The sequence below is a fragment of the Acomys russatus genome, chromosome 28 (assembly GCF_903995435.1).
Source record: "Acomys russatus chromosome 28, mAcoRus1.1, whole genome shotgun sequence".
In the NCBI taxonomy this organism is placed as follows: Eukaryota; Metazoa; Chordata; class Mammalia; order Rodentia; family Muridae; genus Acomys; species Acomys russatus.
Window position 1 is genome coordinate 36,737,880 of NC_067164.1, and position 18,758 is coordinate 36,756,637.

The window sequence follows — 18,758 nt, forward strand, 5'->3', positions numbered from 1 at the left end:
CCCCTCCAGACACTGGAGGGAAACAGGTAAGCGTACACACCTGTAACCCCAGCAGGCAGGCAGGTGAGGCAGGAGGATTGCCACATGTTTCAGGCCAGCCTGGAGTAATTACCTAGTAAGACCCCGTCTAAAATTTCTTCTTTCTTTCTTTCTTTTTTTTTTTTTTTTTTTGAGTCAGGGTTTCTCTGTGTAGCCTTGGCTGTCCTGGACTCACTTTGTAGAGCAGGCTGGCCTTGAACTCACAATGATCCGCCTGCCTCTGCCTCCCGAGTGCTGGGATTAAAGGTGTGTGCCACCACGCCCAGCCTAAATTTTTAAAAAAATATTATGTATACAGTGTTTTGCCTGCATATACAACTGCGCTCCAGAAGAGGGCACTAGATCTTATTGTAGATGGTTGTGAGCCACCATGTAGTTGCTGGGAATTGAACTCAGGACCTTCGGAAGAACTGTAGGTGCTCTTAACCTCTGAGCTATCTCTCCAGCCCCTGAAAAAAAAAATTTTTTTTTAAAGAATTTTGAAGTAGAGGTTGGGAGAGATGGCTCAGCGGTTAAAAGCACTGTCTACTCTTCCCGAGGTCCTGAGTTTAATTCCCAGCAACCATATGGTGGCTCACAACCATCTATAATGAGATCTAGTGCCCTCTTCTGGCATGCAGGTGTACATAAAAAAAGATAAGTAAAGGGAAAAAAAAGATTTTTGAAGTGAGGGGTGCACACAGGTTGCTAAAGACAGACCAGCTATGTTCACAGACGCTGTAGCATTTATGAACTTGAGGCTACAGTGTGCGACTGTCGCAGAACCAGGTTGGTGGTCATAGTGCAAACCTGTGATCCCAGGACTCCGAAGATAAGTTCAAGGCCATCCTCAGCCTGGGATCCCCTGTCTCAATGAGTTAAGATTCTCCTCGAGGTGAGTGGGTCTCAGTAGATGTGAAGCATTTCTCAGCTGGCAGGTGGCCCTGAAGCCACTTTGACAGCATGAACTCGTGCTGTGAGGGCATGGCAGATGGCCGTGGTCGGGAGATAAGGCTTCATCTCTGTGCCTAGAGATGAGTCTCCCTGACATCCAGCTACTTCACACAAGAGCCTTCCCCGTCCTCAGTGGCACCACGTCTCTTGGTCACTGCACTCTCATAGGTTCTCACTATTAAGTGAACTGGTCTTTTCACATTGAATGAAGGCCTTTGATAATTGGGGGACTGTGACGGACAGGTTGGAGTCCCAACCTTTAAGGGAAAGAGCCACTGTCACAGTATTTTGATTCCGTTCGGCCTACAGTTGGTTGGAATTGAATGTTTAATAGATTATCAGATTAGCTCTAGACAGTGAGTTTATAACGTAGGCACTTGGTCAAGCCAGCCCCGCGGTCTGCGGTCCTTTCTGCCCATCTGCATACTGCCAGATTGTAACAGCTGGAGGCTTGGACAGAATGCAGAGTCCCAGTTCACACAAAGCGAATCAGACCGATGCAGCCATCATCGTGTGTATATTTTCAAGAGTGGATCGAATAAAGTGGGGGTGACGCTGGGCACGGGGCCTGGTTGCTGTTGCTACATGCAGTCCAAAAGTCTCAGTCTGAGAGCCTAGCCTGCCTGTCTGCCTTCACACAGATGGCTCATGGCAGGGAAGGGGGCCATGCGGCTCAAAAGAGAGGCCCTAAGCTCCATTCAACAGCATGTGAACTAACCTAGAGCAATACACAGGAGGATAGCACGGCCCCTGTGGAAGGATGACATTTAAGTTCATGAAGCGTTGCTTTTCTGTGTGTTTTTTATTATGTTAAAAAAGAAAGAAAGAAAGAAAAGAAAGCTTTCCAGCCAGGCGCTGTAGTATACTTTTGTAATCCAGCACTCAGGAGGCAGAGGCAGATGGATTGCTGTGAGTTCAAGGCCAGCCTGGTCTACACATCGAGTCCAGAACAGCCAAGACTACACAGAGAAACCCTATCTTGGAAAAAATAAGACAAACAAAAGCTTTCCAAAAGCTGTATTTGGCATGAGCTAATGCCACTGCTAGTGCTGCCAGCGGCCAGGCACAGGTGCGAGAGGCCCTGAGGAGGTGGAGAGAGATCGCGGTGCAGGCAGAACAGGTCCATGTCAGGTCCCTGCCCTTGGAGCCCAAAGCATAAAGGCCGTGCATTAAGGGAAATGAATCCTCTTTGGTCAGGCAAAGACCCTTCATATGGGCCCAGAAGGCAAAAGGCTCCAGCCCAGCCCTGGAGCCTGAGCTGTAGGCTCATCACACTGAGGCAAGAGGCAAGGCAAGAAGACACAGCGATGTCAGACTGCCATCACCCAGCTCCTAGGAGCTGCCTTTATCTTTGTCATCCATCAGGTCATACCTAAGGAGACAAGGACATGAGTTGAGGCCGAATGAAGACCCTTGTATCTGTTTTGTTTTCTGAGATAAGGGCCTCCCAATCTGTCTGGAGCCCAGGCTGATCCTTAACTCTCAACTCTCCAACTCCCCACAGGCTAGAACTACAGCTCTGAGCCCGCCAGGCCCAGCTGTATTCTCCCGTAAGTGAAAGACACGCCAAGGGCGTCTACGCCTAATGACCAGAGGTTCTTAGCCTCCATTCCTTCCCTTTTCCCTGCCTTGACTATGTTTGTAACCAGTGTGCATAACCAGCCCCTCCACACTCACCACTGGGCTGCACCCTGGGAAAGGTCTATCTCAGCTAGATCCAGCTGCACCTGGGTTGGAGGAGGGCAGAGACAAGGTGTTAACATGTCCCATTGCCGCCCCCGTGGCACCCCAGCTGTCCCCAGTCCCAGCAGCTTTAATTTCTTCCTCTGCCCTCATACCTTTCCCAGGATCTCGCGCTCTCTTGACATGAAGGAGGAGTTTGACTTCACAGAAACATCGAGCTTCCGCCTGAGAGACCCATCCAGGGGCAGCTCCCACTCGAACCTGGGGAAGGCACAGACATCAGAGCCAAGGCCCGCCCCGAGCCTTCCCTGTCCCCCTGTAAGTGTCCATTTACTGACCGCTCATTGAACTCAGGGTTGAGCGTCCTCTTCTTCTGGGAGGTCTTCCTCTTGGTGCTGCGGCTCTTGTCTGGCAGCAGCAGCAGTGACACATAGGGGTCCGGGAGATCTCGTCCGTTTTGTCGAAGGGCCCTGCAGGAGAGGCATGTGGGCACTGGGGCACTCAAAGCACAGCAGGGAGGGGCAACCGTGGACGGCAGGTGGGCAGGGTCTCACCGGCAGCTGTGAATAATGCTGACCAGCTTCTGTTCGTCACTGTGATACCATACTGTCAGCCTCACCTGGCCCAGAGGCCCAGGCGCCTCAGAAGGACTGTAGAAAGATGGAGACAACAGCCTCTAGGAAACACGTGAGTCAACACTGCCATCTTCCTGCCTTCACACCGCCTCACTGCCATCCTCCTCCCATCCCGGTCCCTTACCTGTCACCATGTGTTAGGCGATGCCTGACCTCCAGGACTGGGGAGGGGATGTGACTAGGCCCCCCTAAGGCCTCGGGGTCTTCATTGAGGGAAGAGGAGCTGTGGCTGTAACTGTGGCTGTGGGCTTCCACTCCTGAGTGCTGGGACACCAGGATCTGGGGGCAGGAGAGCTGTGAGCTGCTTGCTCCTTCCAGCTCCCTCACTTTAAGGACAGGACAGGACCTCCGCTCCCACCCTTTGGGTCCCCTGCAGCCCCAGTCTTCCTGCCCCTGTCACCTCCTGTACTCACCCCTAGCTGTGCTCTCATTAGCACCTGGCCCTGCCCATTGCTGAGTGCAAACCAGCGGTCCAAGCAGAGCTGTTCAGCCTGGAGGAGTTCCGAGAGAGGCAGGGATATGGAGCCCAGGGTGCCGGTCCCTTCACCCCGAACCTGTGGGGAAAGTGCACTGGTAAATTATTGAAGCTCGGCACTCAGGTGTTTTTGAGACTAGGGCCTCATCCAGGTTACCTGTTGATACTTGTGATCTCCTGCCCCAGCCTCCCCAGTGCTGAGATCATAGGCATGCGCCACCATGCCTGGCACATAAAAGAACTTAAAACATTTGCTATATTATAAATCTGATACGCTTACATCACTATTTCGTATTTCCTGACTGTTTTGTTTTGTTGATACAGGGTTTCTCTGTGTAGCCTTGGCTGTCCTGGACTCACTTTGTAGACCAGGCTGGCCTCGAACTCACAACGATCTGCCTGCCTCTGCCCCCTGAGTGCCGGGATTAAAGGTGTGTGCTACCATGCCTCTGTGGGTTCAAGGCCAACCTGGTCTACAAAGGGAGTCCAGAACAGCCGAGGCTACAGAAGGAAACCCTGCCTCAAAAAAAAAAAGTTATCAATAACGGAGTTTTTGGTTGTTTAGATTCACTAAGTCTTGTTTGTTTTTGTTTTTTGAGACAGGGTTTCTCTGTGTAGCCTTGGCTACCCTAGACTGACTTTGTAGACCAGGCTGGCTTTGAACTCACAGTGATCTGCCTGCCTCTGCCTCCCAAATGCTGGGATTAAAAGCATGCACCACCACTGCCCGGCAAGATTTACCAATTTCTTTTTGTTTCTGTTTTTCGTGATAGGGTCTCTCTATAGCCTTGGCTGTCCTAGACTCGCTTTGTAGACCAGGCTGGCCTCGAACTCACAGTGATCCACCTGCCTCTGCCTCCTACGTGCTGCGATTAAAGGCGTGCGCCACTCTGTCTGGCTAGATTCACTAATTTTTAACAAGAAAAAAAACAACAAAAAAGCAGCCAGGCGGAGGCTGGAGAGATGGCTCAGAGGTTAAGGGCACTGACTGCTCCTCCAGAGGTCCTGAGTTAATTCCCAGCAACCACATAGTGGCTCCCAACCATCTGCAATGTAATCTGGTGCCCTCTTCTGGCCTGCATGTGTATGTGCAGCCAGAGCACTGTATACAACAGCAGCAGCCAGGCTTGGTGGCCCAGGCCTTTAATTCTTGCACCTGGTGGGATGGCAGAAGGACTGCTCTCTGAGCTGTAGGCCAGCCAGGTTACATAATGAGAACTTTTTTTTGGGGGGGGGGATGGGGCAAGAAGAGGGCTAAGAGGGGGTGTAAGCGCATCTGCAGGACAAGCAGGACCACCCGCGTTAACATCCTACATCCAACACAAACGACCTCACGATGGGGAGACAGCACGCTAAGCCCCATCAGGTAGCCTCGGTGGATGCAGAGCCAAAACAACCTGCATTCACATATGTGTGTGTGCACATGCCAACAAAACCCCCAGAAAAATTCTAGCAGCAAGTGGCCTACTGCCCCTACTGATGTCCCTTTAACTGGCCATGACTCTAACTGCACATCTGAAACAATCACACACTTTAGTATAAAATACAAAGTCCTTTCTCTCTTAAGACAGTCTCATGGAGCTAGGCTGGCCTTGAACTTCTGACCTTCCTGCCTCCATTTCCCAAGTGCCAGAATCACAGACAAGCACCAGCTATGCCCGGCCCAAATTCTTCAGTGCTGGGGCTTGAGCACGCTAAGCAAGCACTCTACCACAGAGCACCCCCCACCCCAAGGCCAAACTCTTAGCATGGTAGGGAGAAATGCCTGCCACAAGGCTCTCTATAATAAACTTACCTTCTCTATTTTTTCCCTCACCCTGAAAGGCGTTCCTGCTCTGTTTAAAACATTCTGGTTTTATATGTGTGTGTGAGAGTCTGCACACGGTGTGTGCAGGTACCTTCAAGGACACTGAGAGACATGGGACCCTGTGGAGCTGTGGTGCTGGCCTTTCTAGCCTTGCTGGTTAGGGCCTAGCCATTCCCCTCACCCACGCTTCTCAGGTAGCCTCTAGTTATTGTCTTCCCATGACAGAGGGACTCTTCTGGGGGAGGAGTCGAGGTTTCCTTCCCTTTTGTTTTGTTTGTTTGAAGCAGGGTCTTACTAGCCCAGACTGCCCTTGAACTCAGGGCAATCCTCCTGCTTCAGAGTCCCAAGTGCTGCGATTATAGGTGTTTGCCATGAGTCTGAAGTACCTGCAGCTCCAGGCTCTCCACATGTGGCTTCCTGATGAGAAAGCTGGCGGTCTCCTCCCAGACAGGGGCTGCCGTCTGGGACGCAGTCTGTTGGCGATGGGGGGGGGGGGGTGGAGCGATGGTGAGAGGCAGGTACTACCCTCCCTTCCCTTACAAAGCATTTCCTCCTACCTTGGTTTTGTGGGAAGTCTCTCCCACAGTGAGAGTAACATAGGGACTGGGAGGCTTGGTGCCTTTTCGTAGCTGGAAGGAAAGATCAGTTACTCGTAAATTTAGACCAAGTGAAGTGTCCATCGCCGTGTCCGCCCCCCCTACAAACTAAAGCCATACAGCCAGGAGCATGTCTCCACTTCCTTGTGACAGCCCCCACCCTCAGCCCCATCTTCCAGTGGCACTCTTTTTGAGACAGGGTTTCTCTGTGTAGCCTTGACTGTCCTGGACTCACTTTGTAGACCAGGCTGGCCTCGAGCTGACAGAGATCTGCCTGCCTCTGCCCCTCCCCCCCCCCCCCCCCCCCCCCCCCCGAGTGCTGGGATTAAAGGCGTGTGCCACCACACTCAGCTCTCTTTACTCTTCCAGCTCTCCAAGGAACACCCACACCCAAGGGCCTGAAGAGGGGCCGGGAAGCTCTGGGGAGCTGTGTGCTCTCACCGGCAGATCGTCCCCCCGCTCCAGGTAAACCGACAGCAAGGCTGCGGCCAGCTCCGAGCTCTTCTGCGTCTGGATCAGGCTGTTCACCTGCAGCACCTGGGACACACAGCGGGCTGTGGGTGGGAGGTGACACCCTGGGGCACACAGCGGGGCTGTGGGTGGGAAGTGACACCCTGGGCACCTGGGACACACAGTGGGGTGTGGGTAGGAAGTGACACCCTAGGACCCTGCCACCTGCAGCACCTGGGACACAGTGGGCTGTGGGTGGGAGGTGACACCTTGGGCACCTGGGGCACAGTGGGCTTGGGTAGGAAGTGACACCCTGGGGCACCTGGGACACAGCGGGCTGTGGGGTGGGACACACGGCAAGGTTCACCCTGCCCCACCCTGTCTCCAGCCGCTTTCCTCACCTCCTCTAACTCAGCCGCGGTAGGTCTAGGAGTCAGCCGCTCCAGGCGCAGGTGCAGGCGGCCAGATGGGACGTCCTCCAGGTGCAGCCACTGTGGACACAGGAAAAGTCTTGAGGATGAGAGGACGGGAGCAATGGAAATGAGGGCAGGCTCTTGCGCTCACCTCATCGAGGAAGCCGCTGTTGAGGACTGTGGTGAGACTCATTTTATACCTGTGGTGGAGAATGAGGGCAAGGGGCTTATGGTTGGTGGCAGCTCTATGGGACCTAGGCTCTCTGTCCACTCCCTGGAAACTCCACCCTACCTGCTTACCTGCCCAAAAAGTCATCCTTGTCCAAGTCCTTATCAAAGACCTCAATCTCAAGCTCCTGGCCTGGGATTGATGTGACAATCACCTAATGGAAGAAAACAGTGCAAATGACTGCCTGTCCCCTCGTCCGATGACCATAGAGGATTGGCAGCCACTGTTGCTGCACGCCAGGGAGTCCCAGCCACTCCCTTCTGACCTCAAAAACTTCATGCCATCGGGGGTTGAGATCTTCCCGGACAACATGGGTCCGGAAGCTCCGTCCTGACACCTTCAGTTTGACGTAGGGGTCTGATTTGCCCTTCACCAATCCCCCCAAGAAACGGTCTTTGGCAATTAGGTCCTGAGCCTCTAACACATGGATCCGAAGAACATTCTACAGAAGGAACAGATAGGGCACCAGCTGGCCAAAGGGAGCAAGGTCTCTCAGGACCACCACCCCAAAAACAGGCTTGGTATTTACCTCAGTCCCAAAGTGGCTGTTAGGGGTTGTGTGGTAGGGCCGAGGTGGGGCATCCACACTGCTGCCTGTCTGGGGGCACTCACTGTCCGGGTCCTGGGCACCAGGCGCAGTGGGGAAGCAGATTTCCGATGAATCTAAGTATAAGATCTGTGAAAGACGGTGTGATTGCAGATGCAGGGAGACACAGCATGGACACCTGTTAGGGTCCAGGTGATCTGCTGAAGAAAGGACCCCACGGCAGTACACAAAAGCAAGGAGCGTTAATTCCAGCACGCAAGGACCACCTCTCTCCTCTAGAGGGAGACCCCAAAATGAGCACCCAAGCACAATTTATAGACAATCGGGGGGATTTGTGACAAACTTTAATTGATTGGTCAGAAGAGAAGACTATACAAGGGGATTTGGGACTGGCTACTTGTTTGCTTACAGGGGACTTTTGAGTCATTGAGGTTTTGGCTCTTACTCAGGAGTTGGCATTTAATTTGATTGGCCAGCTGTGTCTTTACCAAGGCCATAAGGTAATAAATATGTAGTGTCTGGTCGTTTTGACCTGTAAGCTGATTGGCTGCCCATGAGCTGTCTATAAGTTGTGGGTTTTTCCAGGAATTGTTAGAAACTTGGCCTAGTTAGTCAGAGTGAAAACCTGAAGCCTGTCATGGAGTTGGGCTACTCAAGTAAACTGGGGCCCTTAAGGGGTCTGGTTCCCTGGGGGAGGACCCCCTCACACCGTCAGCAGATGGATCTCTGAGCTGGAGGACCAATCAGGGGCTCATGTCATTCCTCCCCCAGCCACATCAGCAAACACACACATGCCAGCTCCTCTTTCATGCTCTGAACACCAAGGGAGCCACAGGCCTCCCGTTGCCTTACCCTCATGACCAGCTTCATGTAGAGCCTGGAGTTTGGGCCTGAGCTGCTGAGCTGGAACCACTGGTCCAGGGTGAGCTCAGAGGCAGTCAGCAGGCGAGCCAGAGGGAGAGTCAGTGCCCCTAAAGTCAGCGCCCTGGAGTCATCCTTCACCTACAGGCACGGGAAGAAGGAGGGGAGGCATTAGGGAAGAAGCCGGAACCTGACCCCAGCTCCATTCACCCCCACCCCTCCCTTTTGTCCCGCTCAGGGCCATCTTTACGCAGCCACCTTTTGTCAGCACCACCATCTCGGCCGCTTTTGCTCCTCCAGTTCCCCAAGGACGCTGTCATTCTCTATTTGAACCCTGCTGATGTGTCCTTTACGCTCAGTTGAAATCTTGGTTCATTGTGGGTGCATGGCGTACACGGAACGTGTCCCGTGTGCATGTGTGGCGGTCAGAGGACAATTTTGTGGAGTTGGCTCTCACTTTCCGCCTTTATGTATATCCTGGGGACTGAACTTTACCCACGGGGCCAGAGCTTTGCTGGCCCCAGTCCCCAGCTCTGACTTGTTCAGCCCCCCCGTCTTCTCTGACCACCCCTGTGTTTCCTCTGTAAAACTGACTGGTAAAGTAAGCAAGGAGCTCAGGATACAGTGGTCTGTGGTTTTCCTAGGACCTTTAAGTGCTGGGTTTCATTGGGGCATAATCTTCACACCTCAAAATTACTCATTTCAAGTACAGAGTTACCAGTTATAAAAATGAATTCTAGGCCAGGTGTGGTGGCACACACCCTTAAGAACTAAGGCAGGGCCAGGTGGTGGTAGCACACGCCTTTAATCCCAACATTTGAGAGGCAGAGGCTGGTGGATCATTGAGGCCAGCTTGGTCTACAAAATGAGTCTAGGACAGCCAGGGCTATTATATAGAGAAACCCTGTCTCAAAAAAACCACAAAAAACAAAAATAAAAACAAAAAACTAAGGCAGGGTCCAGCATGGTGGCGCACGCCTTTAATCCCAGCATGCGGGAGGCAGAGGCAGGCAGGTTGCTGTGAGTTCAAGGCCAGCCTGGTCTACAAAGTGAGTCCAGGACAGCCAAGACTACACAGAGAAACCCTGTCTCAAAAAACCAAAACAAGAACTAAGGCAGAGGCAGGTGGATTTCTCTTGAGTTTGAGGCTAACCTGGTCTATACCATGAGACCCTATCAAATCCAAACCTGGATATGGTGGTTCACACAGTTAATCCCAGCATCTGGGAGGAACAAATGACCCCCGAGTTAAGCCCCAGCAGCTACACCACCTCTCCTGTCTGTCTGTCTCTCTCACACTCACACACACACATACATGTAAAAACAGATCTAAGAGCTGTAATCCCAGCACTTGGGAGGCAGAGGCAGGCAGATCTCTGAGTTCGAGGCCAGCCTGGTCTACAAAGCAAGTCTGGGACAGCCAAGGCTACACAGAGAAACCCTGTCCTCGAAAAAACAAAAAATAAACAAAATTTAGAAAAAAAAAAAAAAACTTGGGAAGACAGAATAAAGGGGCTCTTACCTGCACATCAAGCTCCTGACTTCTAGGGTCTTGCAGGAAAAAGCGGAAAGCCTGTTCCCACACTGGGCAGTTGGTGCTGTAGGCAGCCTGCGAGGGGACAGCACAGGACATGCACCCAGCACCCTTCCCATTTGGGTGGAAATTCTTCACCCGCAACCACCCCTAAAGCAGCGCCATGTCCCCTGTGCCCCTGTAGTCACAGCCAAGGCTGTCCTGAGCCTTACCTTGCTCTCCTGGGTCACATCCTGAACTGACAGCTGCACCATAGGGTTCGGTTCCTTGTTCCCCTTTTTCAGCTGTTTTGGGGACAGAATTTAGAAGTGGGTGTTACGTGTCTGTGGTCTGACGGTGTGAAGTGGGACCCCTCCTCAGACCCTCTGTCTCAGCAGAGGAGGAGAGGGCGTCCTTTCCCCAGGCTCTGTTCGCCACCTCCACAAGCCAGACTCACAGGAAGATCCTGGGCCCGGTCCAAGTAGACAACCAGGATGGCCGCTGATGGGGGGTCTGGTCGAGAAGTGATGCCCCGATTCCACTGCAGAACCTGGGAGCAGGGACCACTGGTCAGACCTCATCCTCCCAACGACCAGTGTTGCCCCGCCAGCCTCCTGTTTCCTCTGCGGCTTACCTGATCGAGTTTTTCTGCATCTGGCAAAAGTGATAGCCATTCTAGCCTCAAGTGCACTTGGCCTTGCCCGCCTTGTAGAGGGTACCACTGCAGGGAGTGGAAGTGACAAGCAGAGGTCAGAGACCCACCCGCCCATTTCTTGACAGCTGTCATGTGCCCGGAGGGTGAGCTCAGCCCCAGCTTACATCATCTAGGACTCCAGCCTGTAAAACCTTCCCTACGTCCAGCTTCATTCTGGAGACGGGGGTGGGGTGGGGGGATGGAGAGGAGAGAGGAAGACAGATGTATTAGGGTTTTTTTTGTTTTGTTTTGTTTCTCTTTTTTTGAGAGAGTTTCTCTGTGTAGCCTTGGCTGTCCTGGACTTGCTTTGTAGACCAGGCTGGCCTCAAACTCACAGCAGTTCACCTGCCTCTGCCTCCCAAGTGCTAGGATTAAAGGTGTGTGGCACCACGCCCAGCTGAAAGATATATTAGTAGCAAGTCAGTCAGTACCCAGTCACTCACCACCCAGGAAAAATCAGAGAATCCTTTTTATTTCATCATTATTTTTAAAAATTCTGTGTGTGAGCCAGGCGGTAGTGGTGCACGGAGGCAGAGGCAGGCAGATCTCTGAGAGTTTGAGGTCTGGGTCTACAAAGACAAGGCTACACAGAGAAACCATGTCTTGATAAAAACAAAAATAAAATGAAATGAAAGTCTCACCTTCCTAGAAAATCATCTTTATCTGGATCTTTGTCAAACACCTCCACCTCGATCTCCTGTCCTGGGACCTCGTGTACGATGACCTGGAGAGCACAGAGGACTATGGCCTCATGGCTGCAGCTGTGCGGGCTGTGCAGTCAGCAGCATCTCCCACTCTCTGGACCTCATGTCCCACATCCCATTCCGCTCCCTACCTCATAAGTCTCTCCCCAGTACGGGCTCAGCTCCTCATCTATGACGCGGCTGCAGAACGTCTGGGTGCCCACGCGGACAAGTGCGTAGGGGTCCGACTTGCCCTCGATCAGGCCTTTCACATACTTATCCTTGGAGCTCAGACCTCGGGCTGCCAGAAGGTGAATCCGAATAATGCCCTGGGGTTTGGAAGCAACTGCTGGTGAGATACCAGGAAGCCAGCACAGGGCCCTTGAGAGAGACATGAGTCTCCTGAGAGATGCCATACCCTGGGTAGTGGGGAACGCAGCTGGGCCACATCTTGAAGGTCAGGCACAAGAGGCACCAGGAGTCGGTTGGGCAAGACGAGGAAGGCAGCGATAGAATCCATGATCATGGTATCAGAGAGAGAGCTAAATGGGGCATAGAAAAAAGAAAGAGGCCAGGCGTGGTGGCGCATGCCTTTCATCCCAGCACTCAGAAGGCAGAGCCAGGCAGATCGCTGTGAGTTTGAGGCCAGCCTGCTCTACAAAGCAAGTCTAGGACAACCAAGGCTACACAGAGAAATCCTGTCTCGAAAAACCAAAAAAAAAAAAAAAAGTTCAATTTCCAGGTTTCTCCCCTACCTCCATCTGTGTTTCTTCCTGCAGAGAGAGACTTCAATCTTTTCTCTCTCACTGTCTGTCCCTGGCTGAGCAAGAATTTACCATGTAGCCCATGTTGGCACTCAGCTCCAGCCTCCCAGGTGCCGGGATCACAGGCGCGTGCCACCACACCCACTTTAGGAAATCCAGTCTTCTTCCCTACATTTGCTATATCCTTGTGTGCACATGCATGCACACATGACATAGTGTACGCGTGGAGGTCAAAGCACAGCCATGTGGTACCCATCAGGCTCCGCAGCAAACGTGGAGCCCACGGAGCCATCTTGGAGCCAGTGTGGAAGGTGTTGAGAATGCTCTCGTTCCTTCTGGCCCGATGCCCTTTGCCTCTCTCAGCCTTGCTTGTTCTTTTTGATTCTGCTTAAGGAGTCTCCATTCCCTCCCAACCTGCATGTTCCTCCCACGGAAGAAAAAAAAAATCCCAGCCTGAGACTTCCCCCAACTGCAGTGAGGTCCTGAAGGCACAGGCTGCGGTTTCACTCCATCTCCAGCCCCTTAGCCCAGGACTGGGGTGCTTGTGAGGTGCTCAGTACCTGAGTCCCGGGATATCCAGCAGGTTGGTCATCCCTGTCCAGTTGATGTCAAGTGTCTGGAAGGAAAGGGCACAGGAGTCAGGACACATCCTAGGGAGCGTGGGCACATACGGCCTTTCAAGGGCTTCTCGAGGCCCGCTCTTCCCAGACCCCACAGTCCTGCGTCCCATCTCCCACCAACATCCTCTCTTACCGGGCGTTTGATGAAGAACATCGATACAGCCCCCACGATAGGAAGGTCCCCTGTGAGTGGCTCGAGAATCACCCGCAAGACGCCATGCAGCTGGAGCGAGAAGAGAAAATCAGTCTTCACCGGAAGAGGCCCTGTGTCCTCCTGCAGTTCCCCAGCCTCCAAAGTCCCTCTTCCCCGATCCCATGACCCTTAGGGCAGAGACTCTGTAATAAGGGCCTGACACCTGGCCCCCATGCCCCACCTGCATGCCCTTGACTGCTGACACCTGCCCCCCCATGCCCCACCTGCATGCCCTTGACTGCTGAGACCTGCCCCCCATGCCCCACCTGCATGCCCTTTACTTCTGACACCTGCCCCCCATGCCCCACCTGCATGCCCTTGACACCTGCCCCCCATGCCCCACCTGCATGCCCTTTACTGCTGACACCTGCCCCCCATGCCCACCTGCATGCCCTTGACTGCTGACACCTGCTCCCATGCCCCACCTGCATGCCCTTGACTCCTGACACCTGCCCCCCATGCCCCACCTGCATGCCCTTGACTCCTGCTTTGCAGAAATATTTCTTCACTTCCACATCAATCTGCAGGTCACCTACATAGCTGGGAGGCATCAAGGAAGAGAGTGACTAAGTTAGTGCTAGACTTCAGTGGTGACTGGGGGTGGGGGCGGGGGGTGCAGCGTGCAGCTAAATGCCAGGAGTGACCAGGGCCCACTGTCAGGGAAGTGGGAACTTACCTGACATTCAAGTCCAATAGAATTTGATCTTTTCTCTGACTAGGGTGAACCTTGACTCCGATGATTCTTACTGGCTAAAGAGAGAGGTGATCCAAAAAGGAGAGAGAGAGAGAGAGAGAGAGAGAGAGAGAGAGAGAGAGAGAGAGAGAGAGACGGGTGATCTCGGGGGGGGGGGCAGCCCCAACCCCCCAACCCTTATCCATTTCCTCCCACACATACCTTTTCACCCAGCTCCACTCGAGTAAATGTGAATGTTTGCAGATGGGGGTTAGCTCCCCGCACAGCTGGGGCCACTGTTTCAGCCAGAAGCTTCTCCATGTACTGGCCTAGGAAGGGCCACACCTGGGCAACAATCTGGGAGGGATGGAATGCTGTCAGAGCGTGATCCCCTTGCCCTCTAAAGCAGTGGTTCTCAACCTGCGGGTCGTGACCCCTCAGGAGGTTAACTACTGAAAAACAAGTTATTTACATGACAGTTCGTAACAGTAGCAAAATTACAGTCATGAAGGAGCAGTGAAAATACATTTAGTTGGGGTCACCACATCATGAAGAAGTGTATTAAATAAAGGGTTGCAACACTAGGAAATTGAGAACCACATGTCTAAAGCAAGTTCTGCCTGGGCATGGTGGCAAACAGCCATTTCCTGAGAAATGATGCTGAGGTGGGGAATGGGGATGGGGATGGATCAGTTGAGGACACCTTGTGTCCAATACCCAGAGGTGAAGCAGGGAGGTACAGTCCTTCAGAGTCACCCCACGGCAGCAAGCTGGAACTGGGGTATGGGAAGGCCTTGAAGAACAAGGCCCACAAAACAAGGCAGTGCTCACCTTGTTCAGCCATTCGGCCTTTTCCACATCTGGGAAGCTGACCTGAAGGAGAGGCAGAGACAGTGATGAGGACGCTTGTCATCTGTGCGTGTGTGCAGAGGGGATGACACACGTCCATCTCACAGGGACTCCTCATACCCCACACCCAGGAGCTGGAGTTACAGACAGTTGTGAGCCACCATGTGAGTACTGGGAATTGAACCCAGGTCCTCTGAGAGAGCAGCCACTGAGCCATCTCTCAGGCCCCACTCCTTTCAAGTTTATTAAGAAAAGGTTTTAGCTAGGTGCAGTGGTGCACACTGGTAATCCCAGCACTCTGGGAGGCAAGAGGCAGGTAAATCTCTGTGAGTTTGAGGCCAGACTGCTCTACAAAGTGACAGCCAGGGGCTGGAGAGATGGCTCAGAGATTAAGAGCACTGTCTGCTCTTCCTCTTCCAAAGGTCCTGAGTTCAATTCCCAGCAACCACATGGTGGCTCACAACCATCTATAATGACCTCTCCTGGTGTTCAGGCATGCATGCAGGCATAATACTGGATAAATAATAAATCTTTAAAAAAATAAAGTGACAGCCAGGACAGCCAAGGCCACACAGAGAAGCCCTGTCTTGAAAACAAAAGCAAAAACCAAAAAAAAAAAACAAAACAAAAAGTTGGTTTTCTCTGTAGACAGGGTCTCATGTAGCCTTGGCTGACCTGGAACTCACTATATAGACCAGGCTGGGCCTCCAATTCACAGAGATCCGCCTGCCTCCTCTTCCCTGTGTGCTGAGATTTCAGGGGTGTGCCACTGAGGCGGGGGAGGCAGACTTCTTTCCTTAGAATTTGGGGACACTGAGGTTTCTTTAATAAGGGGAACTGGTAGGATGTGGGGCCACATAAAGATGGTTTGGATAGCTCAGAGTTGTGAAATGGCAGCTTCTGGGGCTGGGGAGAGGGAGGGGGAGGAGTCTTGAAAAGGGCACATTCTTTCAGGAGGCGATCCTGTCAAATCAGAGCTCCAGGGGATCCTGGGACGAAGAAGCCCTGGTTCCTTTGTCCAGCCTTCCCTGCTCCCCTGAGACTGGGTGTGGGCTCCCGTATAAGAAGGTGAAGAAGAAACCAGACCCCTGATAGCGTAGAGACAGCCGGGAAGAGCTGCTTAGGCCTGGTGCGCTGCTGCGCTAGTGCCTGCGCCAGCCTCCGCAGCGGTCTCTCTCCTAGTCCCCTTCCTCCCTGTCTTCTCTCTCTTCCTGGATGACACCTTTTATGGGAAAGGACACCTGTGCTCTGCACGGAGCAGGGGCTGTTGTATTAATTCCCATGATAAGGAGTAGCAGTAACAGTTGCCGCTTAGGGTACATAGAATCCTCTCGACCTTTCTCTCTCCGGGGCATAGTAAGTGTGACTGTGTCTGCCACTCTCTACCTAACTAGGAAAGGGTAGGGAGGGTCCCAGGGAGGGGCTGGTGACCCGCTCAGCTTTCGCAAGGCCAGAAGGAAGCATCTGTTGGAGCCCAGGAGACAGGGTGCAGTGTTAAGGGCCTGGGGTCTGCTGAGCAAGCCAGCGAAGGCTGCCCACAGTCCGGAAAAGGGTGGGGCCGCCCAGGGTGCGAGTAGAGAGAGCAGCGGGAACTACAACAGCCGCTGCGCTAACAGCACCTCCTCCCTTAGCCCAGCGGCTGCCTCTGCTGCCCTGCAGCCCCGCTGGCTTGAGGCTGGAAGACGACCACGGAGGGTCACTTCCAGGTGCTGGGGCTCAGCGGAACAATGCTTGCAGGGCTGGGTCTCTGCGGGTACCTAGGGACGAGGCAGGAAACGGGAAACCATTATGCCCTTAAGTAGATAAAAAGGCCCTGAGAGAGCTAGCAAAGGCAAGGGAACCTCTGAGCGACCACAGGGGTGTGGTGGAAGGATCCCCCAGAGACATCGCGGCAGAGGCGCGAGTGGCACCAGAAGTCGGGAGTGAGCGGGCACTCTACACGCTTGGCTGGGAGCGGCCACTCAGATACTCTGCCGTAGTCCGAGGAGACCAAGGAAGAAGTCCCGATTCTGTGGAAGGATCCGCTCTGCGGCAAGGGTGGGCGGAGAAAGTGGTGCGTCCCAGCAGGCCAGCGCTAACGGGACGAGGTAAAGTCGGAGTAGGGGGCTCCGCTGTCCCAAGTCGGGGAGCTGACTTCATAGGGAGGGGGAGCCTGAGTTGGGGGACTAGGAAGAAGCTACACTAACTGCAGCAAGGGCTGACGTGGTAACTCACCCAGGCGGGTAGTTCCCGGTGGCTCATGTAAAGCGTTTTTGCCGTGATCCGCTCCTCATCATCCAGCAGCAGCCTCGCCGCCCTCAGGCTCCGTTCTTTCCCGTCGCGGACCCGGCGCCAGCCCAGGTAGAGGGCGAGGCCGAAAAGCACGAAACCCACGCTAAGACCCGCCGCCCCTGCCAGGTACACGGGCACGAGCACCAACAAGCGCCGCCCGAAAGAAGTCAGCACCGCCAGGGCCTCGCTCGCCGCACCTGGGCCAGCAGGTGGGACCCCTGAGTCCCCGTCCTTCGTGTTGTCGGCGGCAGGGGGCTGCCCTGAGGGACCCGGGCCCTCTTCAGGGGAGCGCTCCATGGGGCAGCTTCCAGGAGTACCCAACTGAGCAACTGCAGGCGGCTCAGGGTCTGGTCCAGCTTTTCCCCGTAATAAGTGGTGCTCTCAGGGACACCAAGCCACGCCCAGGCCCTGCCGGGAGCGGTTGGTTCGGGACTTGTAGACTTGGGCAGCTAGAGGGCTTGGGGATGGCAGGGCCTTCGTGATTGGACCAAAAGGTCAAGATGGGGCGGGCTGGCTGGCGGGAAAAGGAGGAAAGAAACCAAAAGGCAGTATTTGACTGGTGGTAGAGAGAACGGGGCGTGGCGTCCCACTTAGAGAGGCGGGAGCAGTCTGCTCCTCCCACGTGGGATTGGAGCGCCTGTGGAGTTACGTCATGCGGAGCCGCTACTCTAATTACAGAGTTCAGAGTGAGCTAGTATTGAGGGGTTGAGTGTGGCTTTTCACCCATTCAGATGGTTTGACAGAGCTTGGTCTGAATCTTACATATTCTTTGTCAACTTTCCCAAAGTTTTGATACTCAGAGAACAAAGAACGTTCCCCCTATAAAAATATTCTTTATCTTTGAGAGTGGGTGGCGCACGCCTTTAATCCCAGCACTCGGGAGGCAGAGGCAGGCGGATAGCTGTGAGTTCGAGGCCAGCCTGGTCTATGAAAGAACAGCCTTTTTCTTTGAGTTGTTCCTGGCTGCCCTTACAAAAAATAAAGCAAATATTCCTATTTAGAATGAAAGCCTAAAGCCGGGCGTGGTGGCGCACGCCTTTAATCCCAGCACTCGGGAGGCAGAGGCAGGAGGATCGCTGTGAGTTCGAGGCCAGCCTGGTCTACAAAGTGATTCCTGGACAGTCAAGGTTACACAGAGAAACCCTGTCTCAAAAAACCAAAAAAACAAAATAGAATGAAAGCCTAGGATGACCAACCTTGTCTATCCTGTCCAGCGAAAGTTGGACAATGAATGTTCCAGCCTTGAAGTAAAGAGGAAGGGTAGTAAGTAAGTGAGGTTTTGTTTCTTTTGACGAGTCCCAAAGTTGGTCATTTCTATCACTGAGGGAAAATTAAAGACTAAAGTGACTTCAAATGTGGGGTAGGATTCAACCGCATCAGCAATGATTACATTTTCCAATAATTTCCTGATGTCTTGGTGTCTTAGGATTACTATCACTGTGATGAAACACCATGACCAAAATCAAGTTGGGGAGCAAATGAAGTAAGTCAAGCAGAGGCCTACACTTCCACACCATAGACCTTCGCTGAAGGAGGTCCGGGCAGGAACTCAAACTAGCATCGAAACTGGAGGTGGGAGCTGACACAGAGCCCGTAGAGGGGGGCCGCTGCTTACTGGCTTGCTCCCTGTAGCTTTGCTCAGCCTACTTGCTTTCTTTTTTGTTTTTTCGAGACAGGGTTGCTCTGTGTAGCCTTGGCTGTCCTGGACTCGCTTTGTAGACCAGGCTAGCCTCGAACTCACAGCAGTCTGCCTGCCTTTGCCTCCTATGTGCTGGGATGAAAGGCGTGTGCCACCATGCCTGGCCAGCCTGCTTTCTTATAGAGCCCAGG

At 53.3% G+C, this 18,758-nt stretch overlaps 1 protein-coding gene across 1 annotated transcript; it reads right to left on the reverse strand.

Annotated features, from left to right (window-relative positions):
* Positions 1 to 1,961: 1,961 nt before the first annotated feature.
* Esyt1 (extended synaptotagmin 1) lies at positions 1,962 to 17,397 on the reverse strand. Its single transcript, XM_051170686.1, has 31 exons — positions 16,872 to 17,397; positions 14,640 to 14,681; positions 14,031 to 14,165; positions 13,812 to 13,885; positions 13,603 to 13,675; positions 13,076 to 13,165; positions 12,883 to 12,938; positions 11,977 to 12,100; positions 11,711 to 11,887; positions 11,517 to 11,599; positions 11,001 to 11,049; positions 10,816 to 10,902; positions 10,639 to 10,731; positions 10,415 to 10,486; positions 10,191 to 10,277; positions 8,660 to 8,809; positions 7,790 to 7,936; positions 7,526 to 7,702; positions 7,332 to 7,414; positions 7,183 to 7,231; positions 7,020 to 7,109; positions 6,610 to 6,705; positions 6,130 to 6,201; positions 5,959 to 6,045; positions 3,704 to 3,844; positions 3,415 to 3,569; positions 3,210 to 3,305; positions 2,994 to 3,125; positions 2,811 to 2,916; positions 2,650 to 2,699; positions 1,962 to 2,344 (listed from the first exon to the last, which is right to left on the reverse strand). Exons 1-31 carry the CDS (start codon positions 17,223 to 17,225, stop codon positions 2,305 to 2,307), a joined length of 3,267 nt encoding a protein of 1,088 aa, XP_051026643.1. The 5' UTR covers positions 17,226 to 17,397; the 3' UTR covers positions 1,962 to 2,304.
* Positions 17,398 to 18,758: the final 1,361 nt, after the last annotated feature.

Excerpts from the sequence above, each read along its gene's own strand:
- Esyt1 (XM_051170686.1), bottom strand. The coding sequence starts at position 17,225 with ATGGAGCGCTCCCCTGAAGAGGGCCCGGGTCCCTCAGGGCAGCCCCCT. Across the intron at positions 13,676-13,811 it reads CTATTGGACTTGAATGTCAG|CTATGTAGGTGACCTGCAGA; the intron begins GTAAGTTCCCAC and ends GATGCCTCCCAG. Across the intron at positions 6,202-6,609 it reads AGCGGGGGGACGATCTGCCG|CTACGAAAAGGCACCAAGCC; the intron begins GTGAGAGCACAC and ends CTTTCCTTCCAG.